Genomic DNA, 25,031 nt, shown 5'->3' on the forward strand with positions numbered 1-25,031 from the left:
AACCTCAAAGAATTAGTTTCTTACCAAAAAGGTAAGATATACCTTGTTAAATCTAACATAATAACAACAAAATATTAGTCCAATAGCGTAAGGTTCGCTAGATTCATAAGATGACCAAAAAGTCAATGATTCAATTCCTGTGAACAACATTTGTTAAGATAGACAATTATGAATCCCGAAAAAAGTTAATTCCTTATCTAGAAGACTACCATTTTTTATTTAACAAAATAAGAAAAGTATACTACATTTTACACTTAACAAAAAAATTCTAAAAATGGAACATAAAATATATAAATCATTCCCTAAGACCACAATTTTGTTAACCTTTGAACTTGTGCCTTAAAACATGGCCGGTAGCCACAATTTCAATGAGCAAAATTATAAAAAGTCATGAATGATAAACACAGCTTCCATCATTTTTAAGAAATATACTAAACTATTTACTAAGGTTGTGAGGGTCCTACTTCTCGGACAAGGATCCTCTGTTTCTGATTGAATGGGACACTAAGTGAGATAGGAATAAAGACAGCTGATCCTCATCCCTGCTTAGTGATCGCTATCGGACGTGGTTGTATAAAAAATTAGAGAACTAGTTGATTCCAAAAGAATTTGAAAGTTGATTGAAAGTGTGAAGTAACAATGACAGAAGGCAAAACCAGCAAAATATGAAGGCTTGGTGAACAAGGTAGAGATCATGATCATGCCCCATTTCTTTCAGAATGACTTTGTTTGTAGAAACAGAAACACAAGCGTGTCCAATTTGGTGTTTACATGGTTGAATGTGCTTATTATCACAAATATTTTGTTAAGTTATACATTATGTAATTTTCAATTAAGATGAATGTTGCTAGGCTATAAAGCTATGCCAGTGGATTTATTATTATTAATCTTAATAACAAGAACATACACACACAAATTCATGTAGTTTGAAATGACAAACATAATCATAAAAACAAAAATTGCACATCTTATATTGCTGGAATTGTTTTCTCAGCAACTTCAATAAGCCACACTATGTAGGACAACAGTTTCAATGGTGAGTCCTGGTCCAAATCCAAAAAGCACACCCCATTCAAGTCCTTCCCCTGTGGTTTTGAGTCCATCTTCTTTAGACTTTCTCCTCATCTCATCTAAGATAAATAGCACACATGCACTTGACATGTTTCCATATTCACTAAGAACATGTCTAGTGGCTCTCATCTTTTCAGGTTTCAAGGCCAACTTGGCCTCAACTTGGTCTAAAATTGCAGGCCCACCGGGATGTGCAATCCAAAATATTGAGTTATAATCGTTTATGTTTAATGGGTTGAAGGCTTCAACCAATGCCTTGTCAATATTCTTAGACACGATTCCGGGAACATCCTTGAGAAGATGAAATGTTAGTCCAACTTCACGAAGATGACCATCAATTGCTCCATCACTATCCGGAGCTATTGTTTGTGCAGTCCAAACCAACTCAAACAAAGGCTTCTCAATCTCTGGCACTGGGTCAGAACCAACAATGAGTGCAGCAGCTCCATCACCAAACAATGCTTGACCCACAAGACTGTCTAAGTGAGTGTCACTTGGGCCACGGAACGTGACCGCAGTGACCTCAGAACAAACTACTAACACACGCGCACCTTTGTTATTCTCGGCCAAATCTTTGGCCAAACGAAGGACCGTACCACCAGCAAAGCAACCTTGTTGGTACATCATATACCTCTTCACATATGGGCGAAGACCCAATAGTTTAGTGAGTTGGTAATCAGCACCAGGCATATCCACACCACTAGTGGTGCAGAAGATTAGATGAGTAATCTTAGACTTTGGTTGGCCCCATTCTTTTATGGCCTTGGTTGCAGCCTCTTTCCCAAGCCTTGGTACCTCAACCACAACCATGTCTTGCCTAGCATCCAAGGAAGGTGCCATATAAGCACACAAGCTTGGGTTTTCTTTCAAGATCTCTTCAGTCAAATACATATATCTCTTCTTGATCATGGACTTGTCACCTGAAAATTTGTTGCAAAGAAAATACATCAATGCCTAGATTCAAGATAGCACTAGAGTGAATCATATAAAAATTCATATTGTTTTTGAATAACTTCTCTTAATCATATTGATTTCTCTCAATTGTGATCCATATTAATATAAAACCATAACCATACCACACATATATGGTAACTTATGGTGATATTTTCTTTAGAATTTCTTGTAAATATCAATCTTATATAACCCAATTTTTCTGCTCAGTTCAATATTCACATAAGAAAACAAAAAGAACACCCCATATATAAATTAAGAGCTAGACTCACCTCTATTATCGGAAATGACAATTAGTTAAAAATACATAGAAAAACCAAAAGACAATGACACTTTTATCCTTTTACTTTACATTGTTATTACATTTTTACCCTTAAAAACACACTAAAAAACTCGTAGATGAAAAAGAAAACTTACACATGCGCTGAAATTTCTCTTTAAGCTCAACCTTATCTTCACTATTTGTGATCCTAAAGTAATAATCAGGATAAGTACTTTGATCAACACAATTTGGTGGAGTAGCAGTGCCAATAGCCATAATAGTAGCAGGACCTTCAGCCCTTTGAGCCTTACGAATCTCAGCAACACTCACCATTTTGAGTTGTAATAATAGTAAAGTAGTAGAAATATTAGAAGACAAAGAGAAAGAGAAAGGTTGTTAAAGTAGTTAACTTTGAAAGTTGAGTTGAAATATAATGAGAGAGGGAGAAGGGTATTTATATGTGTAGAAGGGTTGGTATGTGTAATGAATTTGAAGGTAGCTGAATATCACGTGCTTCAATAAGAGTATGTCTTTATAAAAATTTCTAATATTATTCAACTACCTAACATGTAACCTAAGAGTTTGGTACCTAACTAATTTATGCGCATGATTTCCAAGACCATGTCTACCACTACTCTTGTAATTCTACTTACCCCAATAATCAATCGGAAAAGGATATATACATCGATAGTGTATTATTTTTTAGTCATTATTGACTTTTAAATAAAAGTATTGTAAATGAATGGTAAATTATGTACTGACTGTATATAAATCTTTATACTATCAGTGCATATATTTTATGCTTCATAATCATTCATATCCTATATTCTATGCATTTTTGGATGTTTTAAATTGAGTTTAATTTCTATCCATAACTAATGATATAATAATCTTAAGGGTCGGGAAATATCTTATATCCCATAAATTGTGTCATTACATGTACTATATGTTTATGATTGATTGAAAATATATTTTTAAGTTAAAAAAATAATAATTAATTATTTTTTTGACCAACCACAGCTAATGGTACATGCAGTGGCACAATTTATAGGACATCGGATGTATACCTGTATATTAACATACAGTGTGTATGATACATTATTCTATGCTAAAGGGAGGACTCACAATCTTTTTGTGCTATGCAGTTGCATAGAAAAAAAGAAATTGGGTTTTCTCTTGTTTTGATACTTAACAGTTAAAATGTTATTTATGTTATCCAAGAAAATATCCTCATAAGACCAAATGTGCTATACATATATTTTCTCCATCCCAAATACGTTGTCAGATTATTATATTTTTGGATATTTATAGAAAATTTTGAATTAAATAAATTTATATAATTTAAACCAATATTGCATGATCATGATTAATTGAAATAATTTGTCCAGAGCAAACGAAATAAAAATTTAAAAAACAAAAAATAATAAAAAGTAACAATCTGATTGGCCGTTTGAGTGTCCCCGATGGTGTATTAAACCAATTAAAATATATTACTTAATTAAATTTTAAAAAATATATAAATTAATATTTTATATTATTTTGGGAAATGTTATTATGGTCTTTTTGGGATAATAGATTCTTGTCGGTTACATATAACCTCTTCCATGATAAACCAAACATGGAGTTGACAAGTATACAAGAGGAATGGCTCTCCTTGTTCTATTTCTATATGGATGAAGATATGCTGTGTGTTCATAACCAATCACACCGAAACAAATATTAATAAAATCACGAATAATTAATTTTTTAATTAACATGACATAATATAAATAATTTATGAAATACTTTATTACAACAAATCATGGTCCATTCTCATATTAATGGCAGCATGCCACAAAATAAATTATTCTCCAATTGGAAAGGCAACAACAACAAAGGTAGGTTTAATAGTTTTATCTTTTTACCCTTGAAGCTAATTTTACAGATTTTTTCCAAAGTTTAATATATGTTGCCTTATAAACAAATTACTTATATATATTATTTACATCAATTACGGACTCGCTTCATAAACATATAAAAAAATAAGATAAGATACTTTGTCATGTTATTATTCTTTTTTGGAGAGATAATAACATAATATTTATTCGCAATATCTGGATATTATTCTTTTTTTAGACGTTGAAATCTCTCATGCGAATTTTTTATTTCTCAATCAATTATTGTTCATAACACTTATAAGATTTGCAATTTTCCTAACAGCAATATTCGATAATTTTCTATGTGTAATTAAATTTTCCAAAACAGATACTTGACGTGAACATTGAGTTTAATATTTGATAACGTTTTATATAAGTATTTTTTAAAACAAAATAACAATTAAATTATTTATTTATTTAATAAAGTTTAGATGTATTATGTGATTAATAAAGTTTCAATTTGTGGTGGTTGGGTTATATGGCAATGTTAATCCCACGTCGAATGTTATATAATCACATGTTGCTATGGCACCTAACAAAACATGAAATTGAAATGTAGATAACTTCACAAACACAAATTAATCATAAATATGGAAATAGATGTCATAACACCTTCAAAATCACCAATTATATAGCTTTTCTCAACAAAATTCACATTACATGAGACTTTATACTTTAAACATACACAATACATACTAGAGATGATAAACATATTAATATATATAGTCAAGATATTTCATGTCAAATCATTAAGAAGAATATAGATAAAACTAGAGTGGAAGTGTACCTTAACATATTCATAGAAAATATGGTGAATGAACTTTATATTATCCTTCATCTTGTATTTATCAACTTCATGTCTTATGTCATTGTATGCAAATGCATGTTCATAGTATAACATGTAAGTTCTTTGGCTTTCTAATTGTAGACCACGTTTAGCCTTAGCTTCTCCTCAAATGGGATGAAGAAAATATAACTTATGTCGTGGTTCATATTATTTTGTGTTATGATGTAGTCTACAATTAGAGATCATAACTCATATTTATAAGATAAGCATTCCCTTTCATTAAGGGTGATGCCTTTTCAATTTTCACATTTCTTATTTTTGTCTATCATAAAAATATAAATAAGACTTTAGATATCTATACAATAATTTTTATGACAATTATGTCTATAGTCATATACCTTACTTGAAGTAGATCACTTTAATTTGACTACTTAAAATAATGACCTTAAACACATTTAAATGTGACCCAAAATTTCTTACATAATTATCCTTTTCCTTGATTATAATATGTCTTATTATAAAGTATAAACTAGAAAAATCAAGCTAATATTACAAAACTCTTCAATGAAGAGTCTGATAAAGTGTAAGATTGATTTTTTTAAGCATTTGATTGACTTTAAATAATACATTGGACTGATGAAATTTGAAGCATGTTGAAGTTTTTTTCGCACATAAAAAATCATAAACAAGTCCAATACAATTGTAATTTACAACACTTCCTACTGCAAGTAAAATTAATTAATTTCATATATTAATAAAATTAATTTTACTTTCAAAAAATCTCAATTTAAATAATTTAATTGTTAAATTCTTTTTATTAACAATAAATTTATATTTTTACAGAATTGCATTCTAAAAATTTATTAACACTTCCAAAAAAATGAAATATCAATATTTAAATAACATTTTAAAACTTAAAAAGTAATTGATCATTAATACAATAAATAAGTTAAATAATTAGGTAAAATGAATATTAAAAAAATTGACCCGTACATTGCAATACAGTAGTAATATAATATCAAAAGAAGACTATGTTTGGAAAAACTAGAAAGCACTTGATTGAAGCCTAAAAAGTTAGTATCTAACTAAAAAAATTGGTGTTTAAAAGGTAGATGATCAAATTAAAAGTTTTAATAGGATTAGATGATTAGTGACATACTTTTGGTAAAACTAATCTTATTTATAGAAAGGAATTTCCTAACTATATGACATGTGATGAAATAGTAAACTAAAAGGAAAAACGGGTGGCTTGTATCGCAAGTTATCTCTTCTGGTGTAAGCCTTTGATTGTTGCATTAGAAGTTGTCTCGGCCTGATGCATAGTGCTTGATGCATCATGTTGCCTAGTCTTATGCATGATGCTATGGTTAGAAATGTGTGTGCTTTGGTCAGGCTTGGTGATGTATTGTGTGCTTTGATCAGGCTTAGCGATGAATGGTGTAATCTTCTTTCGGTTAGGAGTGGTGCTTGGTCTAATCTTTCATCGGTCAGTAATGGAGTTTGGTCTAGTCTTTCCTTGGTCAGGAGTGTTGCTTGATACATCCTTCTCTCGACCAAGAATTGTAGCAGAATGACTTGGTCTGATGCATGCTATGCTATCTTGCACATAGGTTTATTGGTTAATAAAAATGTATTCATTTATGATGTAAGAGTTTTTTAATATCATTGTATCTTCCATAATTCATATTTAACTATACTTGATGATATAATACAAGTAAGAGTATAATATTTATGCATCGACACAGTAACGATTTATTTATATTCACTACATTATTCATCATTTCATTTGTATTACTTTTTTTGGAAAGTCAATGATAATATAACAACACCGTATAAAACGTATATAATGTCAGTGCATATATTTTTCTTTACAAATAAATATTAAATAATATATTGAATATATATAAATATTTGACATTGTATAAATATTGTATAAATATTACAATGGAATATAAATCTATTAAATAAATCATGTTGAAGTCACTTTCTTTTCCTCAATCTCAAATTGTTTGTGTTATAGAAAGGATGTAAATGAGGGAAGTAAAGTTAAGTACTTAAAGCTTAAATATAACTTATGGTAACTTAAGCTTGAGGAGTTAATTTTTTTTAATCTAAAGCTCAAGCGTAATTCGTACAAACTTATTTAACTAATTTCCCTAAAGTTATCCTTAAAATATTCCTATGTTTATTAACATTATTATAGTAGACTATACTAAAACATAAAGTTAGGAAAAAAATATAAAATTTCATATCCATAAAATTAAAAAGTTGGTATGGGCTTTTAGTGGCCCAGATTCGGGTTTGGGCTTGGAGTGGCCCATTTCATATTACATCGTGTTCTTCTTCTTCTTCAGCATCGTCCTCTTGTTTCATTGATGCGTCAGTGCCAATGCTCTCAAGGTACCACAATTTCTTCTTATTTCCATTTAAATTATATATATATATATATATATACATATATATATATATTTATATTTTATAGTTCAATTTTTTATCTGAGTTTTTTTTATTTTATTTGCGTTTATGTTATTTGCATTCCATCGCCGAACTGAAATTTCGAATTTCTAATTGCATTCAAGTATCATGTTATTTGATTTTGACATATTAGAAGTTTCAATTAATATAGAAGAGAGTTTAATTTTTGAATTAAGAAGACTTTGAGTGCAATTAAGCAAACCCTAGGGGTGGTTACTGTTGCATTTTATTTATATTCACATTCCCGTTTTTTGCATTATTAAAACTTCATTTTTTTTATATCATGTTCTTGTGACTCTTATAGTGATGATTGAATAATTTTGTTTTGATTTTATGTTAAACAGGGAAGTAGCATAAGTTATAAGTTATAACATATGTATATCCATGACTTCCACATTTTTAGAGGCCCAAAATTTGAGCAATGGAAGCTGGTGTATTGAAGGTGGTGAAACAAGTTGAATCGTTATCAGTGTTGGAATCGAAAATTTATTATCACTTTGTACTAGATGGCTTTTCGGTTACTGTCCTCCAAGTATAAGTTCTTGCCCTCTTTCTTTAATTCGCTTATTCAACACAAGCCACACTACTGTCACCGCTTTCAATCATTCCAAACACCCCAACAAGTCTCTGCACCACTATTACCAGACCTTGTGAACGAGATTTCGCGTGTACTCAGCGATCATCGACAACCTCACCATGATCTTGAACACTCTCTCAATCCATTTTCAACACAGATATCCACTGATTTGGTTGAACAGGTCCTCAAGAGGTGCAGTAATCTTGGCATTTCAGCCCACAGATTCTTTCTTTGGGCTAAATCAATTTCAGGTTTTCAACACACTGTTCAGAGCTTCCACATTTTGGTTGAAATCTTAGGAAGTTGTAAACAATTTGCCATACTATGGGATTTCCTTATTGAAATGAGAGAGTCTCGTAGTTGTGAAGTCACAAGTGAAATTTTCTGGCTCATTTTCAAGGCATATAGTAAGGCTAGGTTACCAGAAGGCGCGATTCGTTCTTTCAATAGAATGGATGAATTTGGAATTAAGCCAACTACTCATGATTTTGATAAGCTTTTGTACTTTTTATGTAAATTGAAGCATGTTGAGCAGGCTCAACAATTTTTTGATCTAGCTAAGAGCCGTTTCGTGTTAACTGCTAAAACTTTCAGCATTTTGATAAGTGGGTGGGGTGAGATCGGTGATTCAGGGAAGGCCAGTGAGCTCTTTCATGCCATGATCGAGCAAGGATGTCCAGTTGATTTACTTGCATATAATAGTTTGTTGCAGGCCCTTTGCAACGGAGGCCAAGTGGATGAAGCTTCAAAAAAGTTTTATGACATGGTGCCAAAAGGAGTTACGCCAGATGCTTTTACTTACTCAATATTCATTCGTACATATTGTGATGCAAATGATATGCATTCAGCTTTCAGGGTTCTCAATAGAATGAGTAGGTATGACCTTTTGCCAAATGTGTTTACATACAATTGTATTATAAAGCGGCTTTGTAAGAATGAAAAGGTGGAAGAGGCTTATGAATTGTTGGATGAAATGATTTCAAGAGGCGTTAAACCAGATACTTGGAGTTACAATGCGATACAAGCTTTCCACTGTGATCATTCTGAGGTCAATAGGGCTCTAAGGTTAATATCTAGAATGGAAAAAGATAACTGTCCTCCTGATCGCCATACCTATAACATGGTTCTCAAATTGCTGGTTAGGATAGGAAGGTTTGATAGGGCAACTGAAGTTTGGGAGAAAATGTGGAGCAACAAATTTTACCCTTCTGTCTCAACGTATTCTGTCATGATTCATGGTTTATGTAAGAAGAAGGGAAAGCTAGAGGAGGCATGTAATTACTTTGCGACGATGATTGATGAAGGAATACCACCTTACTTAACTACCGTCAAGTTGCTGAGGGATCGGCTCTTGGGCTTAGGGCTTTTGGATCACATTGAAATACTGACTGATAAGATGAGGCAGAGTAGTTCCTGTTATATCCAAGAAATGGCCGGTATTATGATTGGTCATAGAGCAGCTCATAAGTCTTTGAGCCACGATGAGATGGACATAGAAAGTGACTGAAGAAGTGGCTCTTTTTTCTCAAAACTGTCATGAGTGAATTGCTTTATGCAATTTTCACAAATATGTGGAGGTACCCATTTTCTTATAGCAGAGCACATAATAAACAGTTATGATCATCTTTCACTCTGTTTATTCATTTTAATAAAAACCTCAAATATACAAAATATTTACTCTAAAGAATGATATATTTGAGTTAGATTCTAAATTTCTGACTGCTTTGCATTTGCAGGTTGAGTTGGTTGAGCCATCCGGTTCAGCTCATGTTGGAGAAAGAGTTGCATTCACAACATATCGTGAAGGTATTCCTGATGAAATCTTAGAGTCGAAGAATAAGGTCTGGGAAACTTTGCAAGTCGATCTGTGCGCTAATCACGAACTAGTCACATCCCTACAACAATATTAAACTTGAACTTTATCTTTAGATTTCTGCCTCTCCATATTTCTATATGTTTTGTATGGGACCGCTGGCACTTCATGTAGTAACTTAATATGTTGATTTGATGGTTAAGGTTTGCATCATGATGCCATTGACTATCTAAGGTAGAAGCATAAGGGTGACCAGTGCCCTTAAATGCAACAGAGCATGTTGATAAATCTGATAATTGCCCACTAAATTTCTCAGCAACCCTTGCTGTGGTTGTGACTTGTTAGTCAACACCACGAGTTTGAATGAGCTGGGTTTAGTTATTATTGTTGGAACACACTCTTTTGGTCACTTCATTGTTGCACCACAGTGGTGTGATTCGTCACTGTGCGTTTCAGCTTCATTATCTTTGTGACTCATGTGCTTAATTATTTATGTCTTTTACATAAAGAGTTTAATATTCATGCACGACGATATAAAGATTTATACATCATTAGTGCATCATTCATCATTCATTTGAATTACTTTTTTTTAAAAAGTTAATGATGAATAAAAATGAATAGAAGATGATACAGTGACCAGTATATAAAACTCTCACACGTTCGGTGTATATCTTTTTCCCTAATAATTTAGTAGTGTATTACTTTCATTTTTAAAAGTTAATGATCTATCATGGGTCCACAATGTAATAAATTTTTAATATTAAACTCCTTATTCTTTTCTAATGCCATTGTTATAATGGGAATACTAAGTGAATATTATTTTTATTTTGATTCTTTTTATTCTAAACTTTATTTTCCTCTTATATTTTCTCCGTATACCTAGTGTTATTTAAATTTTTGGTTAAGAACTTAAAACTTCTAGACATGGCCATGAATATAAAAGACATGTTCATAAAAAAATGAACATATAAAGTGTGGAGTGTGAAAACTTTGGTAATAATTTGGGGTATTCAAGGTGACTTATGCATTATGATATTCTAATGACTTATTTTATCACATACACCTTTCAATTTCATACTTGAGGATCTCTAATTATTCCTTCATAATAACATCCATGTTCTATAGTAATAGTGAAGGAAAGAGACTTATTCAACTTTACCAATACACCCGAATGACTTGTTGAAAAAAAAAAATCAATTTGTTTAAACATATATGTTTTTGATTCTATTACTAATGTGATAGGTCACAACAACATCTTTATTAGAGATCAAAACAAAATGAAATAAAAAGTTAAATACTAAACCAATGACAAATTGAAGAAACATGTGTAATAATAAAAAAACGATTATACCTTTTTTGTTGCTTAAAAATAAACTAAAAACATGATAAATGAAAAATAAATAGTTGAGTAAAAAAGTGAAGATAGTGATAATTTGTCTACACATTATTAAACTTTAAGTAAAAGAGCAATACACCTAGACAAGAGATAATGAGTTTTTTGGTACTATGAAGAGTATTCGTTTACCTTTTGATAAAAAATTAATTCATTTCAGATTTCGTGACTGTTCCTTCTAATAAGTATCATTCAAAGAGATTGAACCTTAACTTTTTAGTCATCCTGAGAATCTAATATGTTTGACACTACTGAATCAACTGTGTTAATATAGGAGAGGAGAGGATGAGTTGATAATATATAAAATAGATAAATAAAACGTTTTTGAAAGTTGTTTATTTATAAGGAACGTGTAAGCAACAAAAAAAACAAATCCCCCCAAAAAAAGTTGCTTGAAATTGAAGCTGTTATCTGCGTGACTATAAATAAGAGGAGACAAAGTCTAAAGCTATTCTCTAATTCATTTTGAAATCACTCTCTTCTGTTTAGAGTTATTATTATGGCGGCAGAGAAGCTCAGAGATTTGACCCAACCCATCGATGTTCCCTTACTCGACGCCACCGTCGCTGCTTTCTATGGCACCGGATCTAAGGAACAGGTCTCTTTCCATTTCTCTTCACTTCTTTTACTCTCACATTACACACTATTTCCGCTTTTAGGGTTTATTACTCTTTTTCTTAACTCTCTTTTTTAGGGATTATCAACTAGTTAGGGTTTATTATGAGGTACTAACTAGGTATCATTGATGTACAAACTGTGCTCATTTTTTCTTTAAAATTTAAATGGAGTAGACTGATAGTGTGCCGAGTCGGAAAACATTTTGTAATCTTAGGGCTCAAATTGAGTGGTGGTGTTGATTTCAGGGACCGAATTGATGTTTTACCCGTTTTAAATTGTAGCAATCTATCGTCATTTTTTGCGTTCATAATTATAATTTAGGGGATGATGATGTTGTTTGGAGGTACTAACTTGATTAAGATATGGGAAATAACGGTGGGGTATTAAATGTGCCAATGGTTTAGAAAAGGTGTGGTATTTGTGTTTGTATATGCCCATTTTACTTTTCAGCTGTAATATTTTATTATAACAATTATTCATGTTTTGATCATGCAGAGATCTGCTGCTGACCAAATTTTGCGCGAATTGCAAAATAATCCTGATATGTGGCTTCAAGTCATGCATATTTTACAAAACACTCAAAATCTCAACACTAAGTTTTTTGCCTTGCAGGTAAGTTTGTTTGATGATCTGTTTCGTGGAACAGTAAATAGCTAATATCAATGTTTTGTTGTATATAACATGCAAAGATCTGACCTGAAATGTTAATGAAACTTTTGGATTGTACCAATTATCCTACCATTTTATCGACAAGCAGTGCTAAATGGTGAAAAGTGAGTTTTGACGAATGTCTTTCACCAATTGAAAAGTTTAATGACAGTAAAAAACGGAATTCTCTGTGCCTAGTTTACATAGCGCACTCATTTATAAATGAAGAATGTCATTTGTATATCGTTTAAGAAAACTGTTTCCTGCTAATGATCATTATATTGAATTACATTGGTAGACTTGTTGTGCAATCAAAATGTTCGATATCCTCCAACAAAGTAGACAGTACACTAAATTATATTGGTAATCCCGAAACAAATATTCAATTCTACCTATAATTTTCAATTTCTTTTTAATAGAGGAGCAGGATATAACATACTTCACTAACTTTGGTGATCCTTTAAAAAACGGTTAGCAGTATTTTGGTTTTTTTACTATTCTTGGCACTTGTAATTTGTCTGTTTCATGTTTTTGGTGATTATCTAAGCTTAGATTCTTTGAGGTCTTCATAATTTTCATCTCAATTTAGTTTTCTACCTTTTAAGATTATAAGAATTTGTATCTGAATGTTTGAATTAATACTTTCATTGTTGCTTCGTTGCTTAATATTAGCATGCAACTGTTATAAAGTGTGCAATTGTTTTCATGAGTAGGCTAGTTTTCCAAATATCTCTTAAGAGTGGCATACATTGTCCACAAACTTAAGAGGAATGGGCACTGAGCTGCTGATATGAGAATCCTAAAGTTACATTTCATGCATATGATTATGATATCATAATTTTGTCTAAAATGTGTATCTGGGATCTCCATTCCTGCAAAAGATTAGGATTTCAACCATATCTTTGCAACTATTACTAGATAACTATCAATCATTGGTAGAGCCAAATCAGCCAATAAGAATCATAATGTTCACCTTTGTTTTATTAAAAATGACTCAGAAAACATTCCTGGGCAATTTGGCATCAATTTCTGGTATGGATATAGTTATATGCACTTGATTTAGTACTAGTAATAAGGAAAATAATAAACAGCCAGATTTGTTTTTGCCAGGATTGTTTTAAGAATGACCAACCCCCTATTGTCATTAACTCCAGGGTAGGTGCGTGGCTGCTACCACGTTCACTTATCCGACAATCACCTTTGGTTCTTGGCATTTTCTGGCTAAATACTGTTAAAACATTTCTGCCAGTGTAGCTTTGCTCTGGTAATAATTAGATTTGGAGTCATGCATACTTTAGAGGGTAATGGATCATGTGTTTTAGTTGTAATCATGTGATATTTTAGTGTAATTACTTGTAACAAAAGTTGCATTGGGAACTTGATTATACTGTAATATTCATTAAAATCTTCACTTGCATTGTCTGTTGGATAGAACTAGAGTCATTTACTTGTTGTGTATTATGGTTTCTTTTCTTTGTTTTATGGTTGGTTTTTCGTTTTGACCTCTGCATCTTTACTGCCACCTTTCAGTGTTATTGTGGAAGCAACACTGATTAGGTGTCAAACAAGTTTTTCACTTGGTTTCAGAAGTCTTATTTTCAGCCGCCTTTCTCAGTATTTGTTTCTCTGTTTGTATATACAGGTACTAGAAGGAGTAATTAAATATAAATGGAATGCGTTACCCACTGAGCAACGAGACGGAATGAAAAATTTCATCTCGGATGTTATTGTACAGGTATCTGCCATATTAAGAGAAACCAGAAACGGGATCTACTCAGACTCACCTTTTTGTATTGTCAATGATTATAGTCTTTTTGAATCCTTTATCTCATTATTGACATTTTTTGCACAGCTCTCTAGCAATGAGGCCTCATTTCGAACCGAACGATTGTATGTCAACAAACTCAATATTATATTAGTTCAGGTAAAGATAATACAATACTTCTCTAATATCTATGTGAAATGATATATTTTCACAGTTTTCTTCGGTTCACCTTTTGGAGTTATTGATTTCTTTTGCATTTCCTTTTAATAATCTGGATTTGCTAGCTTCGTTGCATTGCTTTTGTATTTTGATATCTGTGGGGTCTGTGCTTACATAAAACATGTGTATAATAGTTAAATATCATATATGCAGATTTTAAAGCATGAGTGGCCGGCAAGATGGCGAAGCTTTATTCCCGACCTTGTTTCTGCAGCTAAAGCTAGTGAATCAATTTGTGAAAATTGTATGGCTATATTGAAAGTAAGTTTACCCTACTTTCTGTTAGATTTTGTTCCTTATATCGGTTATATCATTGAATAACATTAAAAAATGTTCTGTCAGCTATTGAGTGAGGAGGTTTTTGATTTTTCAAGAGGAGAGATGACTCAGCAGAAGATAAAGGAGCTTAAACAATCATTGAATAGGTAATAGTTGATGGTTTTGTTTGTATAGAAATTTCATCTATTACATTATTATTAGATGCTACATGACTTGGAGATTTGGCAAATTTTTTAGTTTGAAGTATTGGTTCCATAGTAATAGATCTGTAAGGTTGTTTTTTATTGTCTTACTGGTCCTGGGTCTTGCTTGCTGTATCTAGTTAGGTGTTCCATTATTTAATTTTACTTTCTTTCTATGGAGTGCCTATATGGACGCCCTAGTGCATTAGGCTCCCACCTAGTGGGGTATGGGGAGGGTATATGGAGTGCCTATATTTTGCTAAAAATTATACTTGGTTGTTTGCAGTGAATTTCAGCTCATACATGAGTTATGCTTATATGTGTTATCAGCGTCCCAACGGACTGAGCTCATACGTGCAACACTTTCTACATTGCATGCGTTCCTAACATGGATTCCCTTGGGTTATATATTTGAATCACCATTGGTAGGTGTTGCTTTTCTTCTTAGATTACACTGCCATGTAGGAATGCTGAAATCTTTTGGTACTCATGTACATCACAGCTCGAGACACTCCTGAAGTTTTTCTCACTTCCAGCATATCGTAACCTAACATTGCAATGTTTAACTGAGGTATGTTCCATCTTCCAAGTGTTTATTATTTAAGCTGAAATATCCATATCATTATTCATTTTTTACATTCACAGGTGGCAGCCCTTCAATTTGGCAATTTCTATGATGCACAATATGTTAAGATGTATACTATATTCATGATTCAGTTGCAGGTATGTTTAGATAGGTTTCCATTCTGTTACACATACTGTTTTTTTTGTAATTTTCTGTTTAATTTTATGTTTACTTGCTTCATGGTAGTCTTGCTTGCGTCCATTTTGTTCCATTTTCTTTTCTTTTTTATGTGCAACACAGTTTCTGTGGTTTATTTTGGGATGGTGTTATGTTGATTGCAGAGTATACTCCCACCTACTACTAATATACCTGAGGCATATGCACATGGTTCAAATGAGGAACAAGTGAGTCTTTGTAATTTGCTAAAACAAGAAGCCCAATTTAATTAACTACTTGTGAGGTCTCTGTCTGACAATGGCTTTGTTTTTCTATATATAGGCCTTTATACAGAATTTAGCTCTATTCTTCACCTCATTTTACAAGGTAGGGCTTCTCACTCAATGTTTTTGTCTATTTGTGATTTTATTTTATAAGTATATTATCATATAACATAATGGAACTGGATGAAAGAACTTGCGACTTTTTATGCATCATAGGCTATATCATGCATGTAGCATATTTAAGAAGAGACCTGCTTAGTTGCTGTTTTCTCGGGTCTTTATTAACAGTTCTACTGGTATGGTGGCACGTCTCTGTTTCTGCAGGTTCACATTCGAATCCTGGAATTCACTCAAGAGAATATATCTGCTTTGCTATTAGGTCTTGAATATCTTATCAACATCTCATATGTGGATGATACTGAGGTTTTCAAGGTATGATGATGTTGACATATGTTACTTCTCTCTGCACATTTCTTCTGTTATGCATTCTCTACCTTAGGTGTCCATTCTTTGGCCCTCCTGATAGATGTCTCTTCCACCCTGTATCCTTGTCAATATGTTTGTTTGCCTGCATGCGTATTAGTATGGTTCTCTCTGCCTCTTGTTCTGAATATGTAAGATTTACACTGTACTTGATTTGTCATAAATACCAGGTCTGTCTGGATTACTGGAATGTGTTGGTTTCAGAATTGTTTGATCCACACCGCAGCTTGGAGAGTCCTGCAGCAGCTGTGGGAATGTCAGGACTCCAGGTTCTGTCTCTTTAAAGATGTACTCTTAACCTTGCTCCTTGGTTGTTTAAATCAAACATGTTATTTATCTTTTCCTTCACTAAAGCACTTTCGTGTCGCAAGATTTTACCTTTTGTGCATTTGGTATTGCTATAAATCCTGTTGTTTTGTTATCTGTTAAAGCATTATTTCCTTCCCACTCAGTACATTTTTCTACCATTAGTTAATAGAATACTTGCACCTTTTTAGTCAATGTTCCCGGAATGGTTTTAATATATTACCACATTTGTTAATGAATTGATAAAAGATAGGGGGCCTGTAAATGTACTTAAGTGGGTTAAATTAAATAAAATTAGTTTTAATAACTATGAGCTTTTCCCTCCCCTTTTCCTTATTTTATTTTCTTTAATTCTAATTTGTGTTGTATGATAGAGTTCAGATCTTTTGATCAACAGATCTTCAGTCAAAACTATTATTTTGTGGTTAACAATGTTGAAAATGGTCCTTCAATCAGTAACTATACATATAATATGAACTGAAATGGTCCTTTTTTCAATTCGTTTTTATTCTAATAGCTTCACTACATGTTTTTCAATTTTTGTTGTTGCAATGGATGAATGGATGGAAGTATATGTTAACTATTTCTGATGCGTTATTTTTAATCTTTGAGTGATTTCTTGAGCTTTGCATAAAAAATGATGTGGGTTATTTCCTTCAATGGAATAAGCAGGTTCCAGTGGTGCTTCCTGATATGGTCGATGACCTTGGTTCGCAGCTGCTTCAGCGCCGACAGCTTTATGCTGGCCCCATGTCAAAGTTGAGAACACTTATGATCTCTCGTATGGCTAAACCAGAAGAGGTTCTCATAGTTGAAGATGAAAATGGAAATATTGTCCGTGAAACCATGAAGGACAATGATGTTCTTGTTCAATATAAGGTAATAAAGAGAAATCTAACTTCTACCAGGGTTTTGTGTCGAATATGGATAATTTTTGTCTTCAACTCATTTTCCTCTGAATATTGGTCTATTCAAAATATTATGTTTGAGAGATTTTCATGACTACATTGTGGGTTTAATCAGAGCTCAATCAATTATACAGATTATGAGGGAGACTCTTATATACTTGTCGCATCTTGACCACGATGACACTGAAAAGCAGGTATGTTTAATCAGAAAGCAAGAGTCCCTTTTCTTGTTTTGAAGGGAAATAAACTATTCTGCTGTTACTTATCCATTTTGAATTTTATTATAGGGAAGTTTATATTGTTTCAACTTTCATTATGATCTGGTTTTTTTCATCCAACGGTAAAAATCTGGATATCAATGTATGTTAGGTGTCTCATGAAAGATAAGATTGATAAGCTTAACTCCATTCCATTTGAAGAACCGATGCTGTATAAATATGTTGTCATGTAGAATGATATGATAATTGATTTACTGATTAACAATTATGAAATAGTTCCATTGCATTTTGGGTCTATATTTATGACATCTTACAGTGTATTCCTGTACTGTAATCTGCAGATGCTGAGGAAATTAAGTAAACAACTTAGTGGTGAGGATTGGACATGGAATAATCTGAACACACTGTGCTGGGCTATAGGATCTATATCTGGTTCCATGATGGAAGAACAGGTACTATGAACTTCATGGCTCATGTTTAAAATTTATTTTAATGCCCAATATTTATTGTTCTGCCAACTCTCATTCCCACTATTTATATTAGATTGTTGGCTTGATCAAAATATTGTAAGGAATTATCCTAGCTTTTAACATTGACCTTGAACTGCTCATGCCTAACTCTCTCCCCCCTCATTCTGATATTGGCAGTGATATCTTTTAATCATTTGTAGCTCAAATCTACATTTTGTCGCAGGAAAACAGATTTCTGGTTATGGTTATTCGTGATTTATTAAATCTATGTGAAATCACCAGGGGAAAAGATAACAAAGCTGTTATTGCAAGTAATATCATGTAAGAGTTGTTCATGTATTCCTTTGCTCCATGTTAAAGGCTGCTATTTTTTTGTTCTTGAGTATAATTGCTTCTGTCGGCAGGTATGTTGTGGGGCAGTATCCGCGGTTTTTAAGAGCTCATTGGAAGTTTCTAAAAACTGTTGTGAATAAGTTGTTTGAGTTTATGCACGAGACACACCCTGGAGTTCAGGTTTATTTCCCCTCTTGAAGTTTTCTGCAGTTTCTAATTTTCTGTTGTTTCTAATGAGCAATGACATGCACATAACTCGTTAAACAAATTGCAGCTGTAATATAATTTCTCACACATCAACTTTGTTTATGTCAAACAATTCAAAGTGGAGTGGTGCCAATTTCTGCTGTTTTTCCTTTTTAAATTTTTGAACCTTAAGTATTGCATCATTTACAAAGGCATGGTTTACCATAGAACACGATGCCAACACAAGTGCTCCATTTGATACTCTTGAAGTATACCCCATCTCTAGGGAGAATAAACTAAAAAGGCTTTTGTATTGTTGTTGCTTCTGCTTTTGTATTTCTGTGCTGCTTCTTACATTTTTGTCGAGTCTATTATAAGCATTTTTGCAAGTTTTTTTCCTGATATATTTATTGCCATGCCTTACAAATTTACAACTATTTTTACTTGAAAGTAAAATTATTTTGATAAGACACCTCATTGTAACCTATATAAAACATCTCCAAGAAATACTTTATACATGTGCTTTAAATCAGAATTAATTTTGAGTTAATTTTCAGCTTAGTCTCCACTTCTCTTTTATTTTTACAAATTATGTATGTGGTGTGTAGATATCTTGCCTAAGCACTCTAATGTATAGGGCAGGCACTGTAATGAATAGGACTATAAACATTTTTATTTTCTTTCACCTAGTTTACTCTTTTTACTGTTTAAATGTTGAGATTGTTTGATGATCCAGACATTTTATTACATAACTGTACCAATATATATGCTGCTGGAAATGCTTTCACATCTAATGTTGTCCATGTTTAATGTTTTTCAGGATATGGCCTGTGACACATTTCTGAAAATAGTCCAGAAGTGCAGACGTAAATTCGTAATCACCCAGGTAACATGACCCACTACTTCTTCATCTTACATCTTCCAAAGAAGAGCTTAGTGTGCCTCAGATCTTCCATACATGATAAAAATACTTAACAATAACCATGATCACTATTTCAGGTTGGGGAGAATGAGCCATTTGTATCTGAACTGCTAACTGGCCTTCCAACTACAATTGCAGATCTTGAACCCCATCAAATACATGCATTCTATGAATCTGTATTCATTTTTAATTTATTGATCTTTAATGTTTTGATTTTTTTGGTGTCCTATGTTATATTTTCATGTATGTGCCTGCATTTAAGTGATATTGTCCTATTGTAGGTTGGTAACATGGTTCAGGCAGAGTCTGATACACAGAAGAGAGATGAATATATTCAGCGGTTGATGGAGCTCCCTAACCAGGTTCTTTGCTTTCCTTGTGTCTTTGAGAAGCCATAATATTTACTAAATCACTTTCATGTTATGTTGATTGATTAATCTCATTATTTCTGGAAGCCAAGTGTTATAATGCTAGAAATTATGCTCCTTTCCTTTTGTAGAAATGGCTGGAAATTATAGGGCAGGCACGTCAAAATGTTGATTTTCTGAAGGAACAAGATGTAATCCGAATTGTGCTTAACATATTGCAGGTATAGTTTATAGTCCTTCGTTTAATTTTAAGCATGACTGTCCTGGATGTTCTTTAGCATATTTTGCTCTGCATGCTTGGGAGGCCATTTGAAATTTAAATAACGTTCTTTTTTATATCTGTAATTTGTTGTTTGATCATCACTACAAAAATTCTAAATTGTCTTAATCTCAATTTTCTTGTCTAGTGATGAATTGTTTTTCTATGTTATTATTTCATTGGTTTTGTGAACTTCTTCAAGTATACTTGATTGGATTTCAATATAAGGTATTGGTTTCAATTTCTAGTAGTGGATCTCCATTGGCAGCTTATTAAAAGTACCTCTGCAGTCCTTCATTGATACTTGTTGCAAGCTCATATCTTGGAACCATGAAACCTCTCCTCCCAATAAACTTCTTACTCACATAAAAATATATAACCTATGACTTTGGTACTGAACTTTGTAATCTATGATGATAAGTTTGTAATTTGAGGCACTCCTAAATTGCAGACAAATACAAGTGTTGCATCTTCTTTAGGAACATATTTCCTGCCACAAATCTCATTGATCTTTTTGGACATGTTGAACGTGTACAGGTAGGTTTTTATTTTGTGAAATCCTAATAACATGGATTATATTAATTGTGAATAGTTTATCTGATACCTTTTTGCCAGTAAATATAAAATCATTTTTCCCCTTTCAACAGAATGTACAGTGAGCTTATATCAAAAAGTATTGCTGATGGGGGACCTTTTGCTTCTAGAACATCCTTTGTGAAACTTCTACGGTGAGATGAATTAATATCATATGTTGTACTAACCATATTACTATTTAGTACCATTTCTATAAGTGTTTTTCATGATGCAGTTCGGTTAAGAGGGAGACACTTAAGCTGATTGAGACATTCTTGGATAAGGCTGAAGATCAACCACAAATTGGAAAGCAATTTGTGCCACCAATGTTTGATCCTGTTCTGGGAGATTATGCCAGGAATGTGCCTGATGCAAGGGAGTCAGAGGTTTTGTCACTTTTTGCGACTATTGTAAACAAGTATGACTGCCTTCATTTTTTCTCCCAGTTTCCTTTATTTTTATACCTTAGATGTATGAAGCTTGACATCCAAATTGTACATATATTCCCTTCAATACCTGATGCCAGCCCTAGGTCAAAATTAGGTTGTGGTAAAGAGTAACCTAAATGCTTCCCCTTTTAATTACCGGCACATATCATTCATCTCTCTTTCATGTGTGTAGATATAAAGCTACAATGGTTGAAGATGTTCCTCGCATATTTGAAGCTGTATTTCAGTGCACACTAGAGGTAAATTTGTAGGTCATTTGGATGTGGTGTAAATGCTCTAGTTGACCACCATTTTGATAAAAGCTCCTAATGTTGACATCTAGATTTGCCCTCCAGTATTCATTTCCATGTCTATTAATATTTTTATTTTACAATAGAATGTGGTGACCTTTTTTATGAACTTTGACAAATTTATTTATTGCAACTTCATATTTAAATTTATAGGTGATTTCAGATACATCAGCTAAAAGCTTAGCGTTTGATTCATCATTTAAGTTGATGTTAAAATTTATACTTGACCATTATTCTGATAATTACCCTTTGGTTGACTTCTAGCTTTGCCACACTGTGCAAAACTTCCGTCTCTTTTTTTTTTTCTTTTACAATGTTTTGACCTTGTTTATTGTTTATTTCCTTAAGAATTTAGATTAACTTTGTGGTTCATTGTTACTTGCATTTTAATTTACAGTAAGTGGTTTGGGATGCATCACCATTTAGAAGTTCAGCTTATTATTTGTCATATAAGTCATGATTTTTTGTGCATCATATAAATTGTGATTTTTTTAGCGACTGCAATTGTGTATAACTGTTGGATATTTGCAAAGAAGTACCAACTGAATTGTATTTATCCATTTATTGTATTCCAGATGATTACAAAGAATTTTGAAGATTACCCAGAACATCGGCTCAAGTTCTTCTCTTTATTACGTGCAATTGCTACTCACTGTTTTCCAGCTTTAATCTGCTTGTCGAGTGAGGTTGTATTTCTTGCTTCAATTCTGCTGGTGCTAAACCAGTAACAGATCTGCTTATTTGGCTTATCTGATATTTACTATGCTTATTTTTGAAATATGTAATCTCTGTGTTCTGTTCATGATGTTGTTTGTAACCTGTGCCAGCAACTGAAGCTTGTTATGGATTCAATCATATGGGCATTTCGGCATACTGAAAGGAATATTGCTGAAACCGGGCTGATCCTCTTGTTGGAGATGTTGAAGAAGTTTGAGGTGTGGTTTTTGTAGAATTTGTTTATAGCTCCTGATCCTTACCTTCTAAAGTTGCTTCTGTATACTCAGTTTTTTTGCTTGTCATTGTCTATAGACTTTCTTGTTTTGGTTAACTGAATTTCTGTGTGTTTATATTAAACAGGTCTCCGAGTTCTGCAATCAGTTTTACCAGTCTTACTTTTTGACAATTGAGCGGGAGATATTTGCTGTCTTGACAGATACTTTTCACAAGCCTGGATTCAAATTACATGTCTTGGTGCTTCAGCATTTGTTCTGTCTGGTAGTGTCAAAAGTCGACCATATTTTTATTTTAGTTTTACTAGCTAGTAAGAAATGCTGTAATGGGAGAGTTTCATGTTTTTCAGGCAGAAACTGGTGCCATAACGCAACCTCTTTGGGATGTCGCTACAAACCCTTATCCATACCCTAATAATGCAGCTTTTGTACGTGAGTTCACAATAAAACTTCTAAGCACTTCATTTCCCAACATGACTGCTGCAGAGGTAATTGGAGATAATCAACTAATATTTTACCATTCTGTTGCAGAATAGATGACTAATTTCATGATATATGCAGGTTGCCAATTTTGTTAATGGACTCTTTCAGTCTACAAATGACCTCTCTGCATTTAAAACTCATATACGAGATTTTCTTGTACAATCAAAAGAGTTTTCAGCTCAGGTAATGCTTCATGTAATACTGTTTCATGTTCTTACTCTGTTGATCAATGCATTGTGTTCTAACTAGTTAATCTGGCACATCTATTGGTTCAGAAGTTTTTGGATGCTTTGAGATTTTACCCTTCAATTTATTGCTGTTAAATTCTATTCTCTTTTTCACTAATTGCTCCTTTAAAGATCACTTGTATAGAAAGCAATAAACTAAAATGTTTTTTTTTCTGCTGCTTTTCTTGCTTCTCTCATAAAACACTGTACTCTGACTAAACGACCAAAACACTAAAAAAAAGTTATTTTCAAAGTTAAAGGAGCAGTTTTTGTTGATTCCACAGCATGGCTGGCTTTAGGTTTTCAAATTCTTGAATGTAGTCATGGCTGAAGTTGTGACTTTCCCAAGTTCTCACCAGCTAAATTCCTGACGACAACTTCTGGTTACTCTGCTATAATAAACATGTAGATTGTTGGACCATACATTCCAGCATGATGTCGGAACTTGCTATATTTTGACTGTATTTCTGTATAAAAAACGATTGTTAATTGTTACTTTCTACTTCAGGATAACAAAGATCTTTATGCTGAAGAGGCTGCAGCTCAGAAAGAGAGAGAACGGAGAAGGATGCTTTCTATCCCAGGGCTTATTGCTCCAAACGAGTTGCAAGACGAAATGGTGGACTCATAAATAGCAACCTAAGCAGCATTAGTTCAAACCATGGGGGTATTTTGACTTGTATCGCTGGTGCCTCTGTTCAATCAAATACATTATGCATGGAAAACAGATGCATCATTTCTTTAGTTTTTTCTGATCTCTTAATATCTCATGTTGGGTCTGATTTGACCTAAGTTCCTGTTTTCAGAGGTTTTGGCTGGCTAGCTGGCGATACTAGCCCTAGTTGATCAGGTGAGTGTAGATTATTTAGTTACTAATTTGGGATGATAACATTGGTTATTTGTAAGGAAGATCATAGCTTTCCATATATAAACACAGGATGAATGACACAATTCCTAGAATTGATGACTCCTTAGGTGTGTGACTTAACCTTTGGCGGTTTTGTATTCTTAAGCTATTAATTAATTTTAGGGTAATTGATGTGTACCATGATTGCATTTAATGTATGTTTTTCATGGTATTAGTGTGTTCCCTCTGACCCAATGGAAAGTAAAACGTTTGTTACTCCCTACATTCCTAATCTCTTCAAGTATTCTATATATTGTTGAAAGTAAAAGGAAAATTTGTTGGTGAAAGAGTTGTTTGATGTAGCTTTCTATTTGAGCATCTTATTGAATGATAGACTGAAAAACTAGAATTAAAAGCTGAAGCCCCATTTCTGTTCACTTGTCTCAAGAAACTTGGTTGTATGTGGTAATAAGGTGACACTATTTAAGGATAAATTTTATTAAGCTACTCATACATGAAATGAGACTCTTGCATTGAATGAGTGAACTAGAGATGAGAATAGAACATGAACATTACCCTAATTTGATGGACAAACGTGCTTTGAGTGTGTTTGGATTAATATTTTAACCACGCCCAATTTTTGGCTTTGTTAATGGTGAAATCCTGCTAAAACCTGAAACTTATACATATATTATACTAACTTTATCACTTGAATTTGTGTTATTATGAGTGTAAAGTTTATGAAATCCCTTGTGTACTAGTACGTGTAATATTCATATATAGAGATGTTAATCTAAG

General features: G+C 32.8%; 3 protein-coding genes across 5 annotated transcripts; 2 read left to right on the forward strand and 1 right to left on the reverse strand.

The window, feature by feature from the left end:
• Positions 849–19,561, reverse strand: LOC109331134 (chalcone synthase 1-like). Of its 2 annotated transcripts, XM_019565448.1 has the most exons (4): positions 19,552–19,561; positions 13,560–13,564; positions 2,440–2,642; positions 849–1,991 (listed from the first exon to the last, which is right to left on the reverse strand). In XM_019565448.1, the coding sequence occupies exons 3-4, from the start codon at positions 2,615–2,617 to the stop codon at positions 1,000–1,002; spliced, it is 1,170 nt and encodes a 389-aa protein (XP_019420993.1). In that variant the 5' UTR covers positions 2,618–2,642; positions 13,560–13,564; positions 19,552–19,561; the 3' UTR covers positions 849–999. The 2 variants fall into 2 exon arrangements, with proteins under 2 accessions (XP_019420993.1, XP_019420992.1); XM_019565447.1 differs by lacking the exons at positions 13,560–13,564; positions 19,552–19,561 and having other exon boundaries at positions 2,440–2,645.
• On the forward strand, positions 7,810–10,065 carry LOC109331132 (pentatricopeptide repeat-containing protein At1g52640, mitochondrial). Its single transcript, XM_019565445.1, has 2 exons — positions 7,810–9,616; positions 9,776–10,065. The coding sequence occupies exon 1, from the start codon at positions 7,969–7,971 to the stop codon at positions 9,544–9,546; it is 1,578 nt and encodes a 525-aa protein (XP_019420990.1). The 5' UTR covers positions 7,810–7,968; the 3' UTR covers positions 9,547–9,616; positions 9,776–10,065.
• On the forward strand, positions 11,659–24,431 carry LOC109331130 (protein EXPORTIN 1A-like). Of its 2 annotated transcripts, none has more exons than XM_019565438.1 (32): positions 11,659–11,843; positions 12,359–12,475; positions 14,154–14,246; positions 14,364–14,435; positions 14,649–14,756; positions 14,838–14,920; positions 15,243–15,381; positions 15,459–15,527; positions 15,602–15,679; positions 15,863–15,925; positions 16,020–16,064; positions 16,286–16,393; positions 16,615–16,713; positions 17,420–17,629; positions 17,793–17,852; positions 18,218–18,328; positions 18,570–18,667; positions 18,751–18,859; positions 19,686–19,751; positions 19,865–19,963; positions 20,069–20,149; positions 20,287–20,376; positions 20,866–20,951; positions 21,062–21,142; positions 21,223–21,405; positions 21,609–21,675; positions 22,302–22,412; positions 22,554–22,661; positions 22,804–22,941; positions 23,027–23,164; positions 23,238–23,342; positions 23,895–24,431. In XM_019565438.1, exons 1-32 carry the CDS (start codon positions 11,745–11,747, stop codon positions 24,015–24,017), a joined length of 3,237 nt encoding a protein of 1,078 aa, XP_019420983.1. In that variant the 5' UTR covers positions 11,659–11,744; the 3' UTR covers positions 24,018–24,431. The 2 variants fall into 2 exon arrangements, with proteins under 2 accessions (XP_019420983.1, XP_019420984.1); XM_019565439.1 differs by having other exon boundaries at positions 11,661–11,843; positions 17,423–17,629.

Source organism: Lupinus angustifolius, chromosome LG17 (assembly GCF_001865875.1).
Source record: "Lupinus angustifolius cultivar Tanjil chromosome LG17, LupAngTanjil_v1.0, whole genome shotgun sequence".
Lineage (NCBI taxonomy): Eukaryota > Viridiplantae > Streptophyta > Magnoliopsida > Fabales > Fabaceae > Lupinus > Lupinus angustifolius.

Coding starts and splice junctions, on each gene's coding strand:
- LOC109331134 (XM_019565448.1), bottom strand. CDS start 2,617: ATGGTGAGTGTTGCTGAGATTCGTAAGGCTCAAAGGGCTGAAGGTCCT. Junction 1,992..2,439: donor AGAGAAATTTCAGCGCATGT/GTAAGTTTTCTT, acceptor ACAAATTTTCAG/GTGACAAGTCCATGATCAAG.
- LOC109331132 (XM_019565445.1), top strand. CDS start 7,969: ATGGCTTTTCGGTTACTGTCCTCCAAGTATAAGTTCTTGCCCTCTTTC.
- LOC109331130 (XM_019565438.1), top strand. CDS start 11,745: ATGGCGGCAGAGAAGCTCAGAGATTTGACCCAACCCATCGATGTTCCC. Junction 14,247..14,363: donor TCTCGGATGTTATTGTACAG/GTATCTGCCATA, acceptor TTTTTTGCACAG/CTCTCTAGCAATGAGGCCTC. Junction 14,921..15,242: donor CTTAAACAATCATTGAATAG/GTAATAGTTGAT, acceptor GGTTGTTTGCAG/TGAATTTCAGCTCATACATG.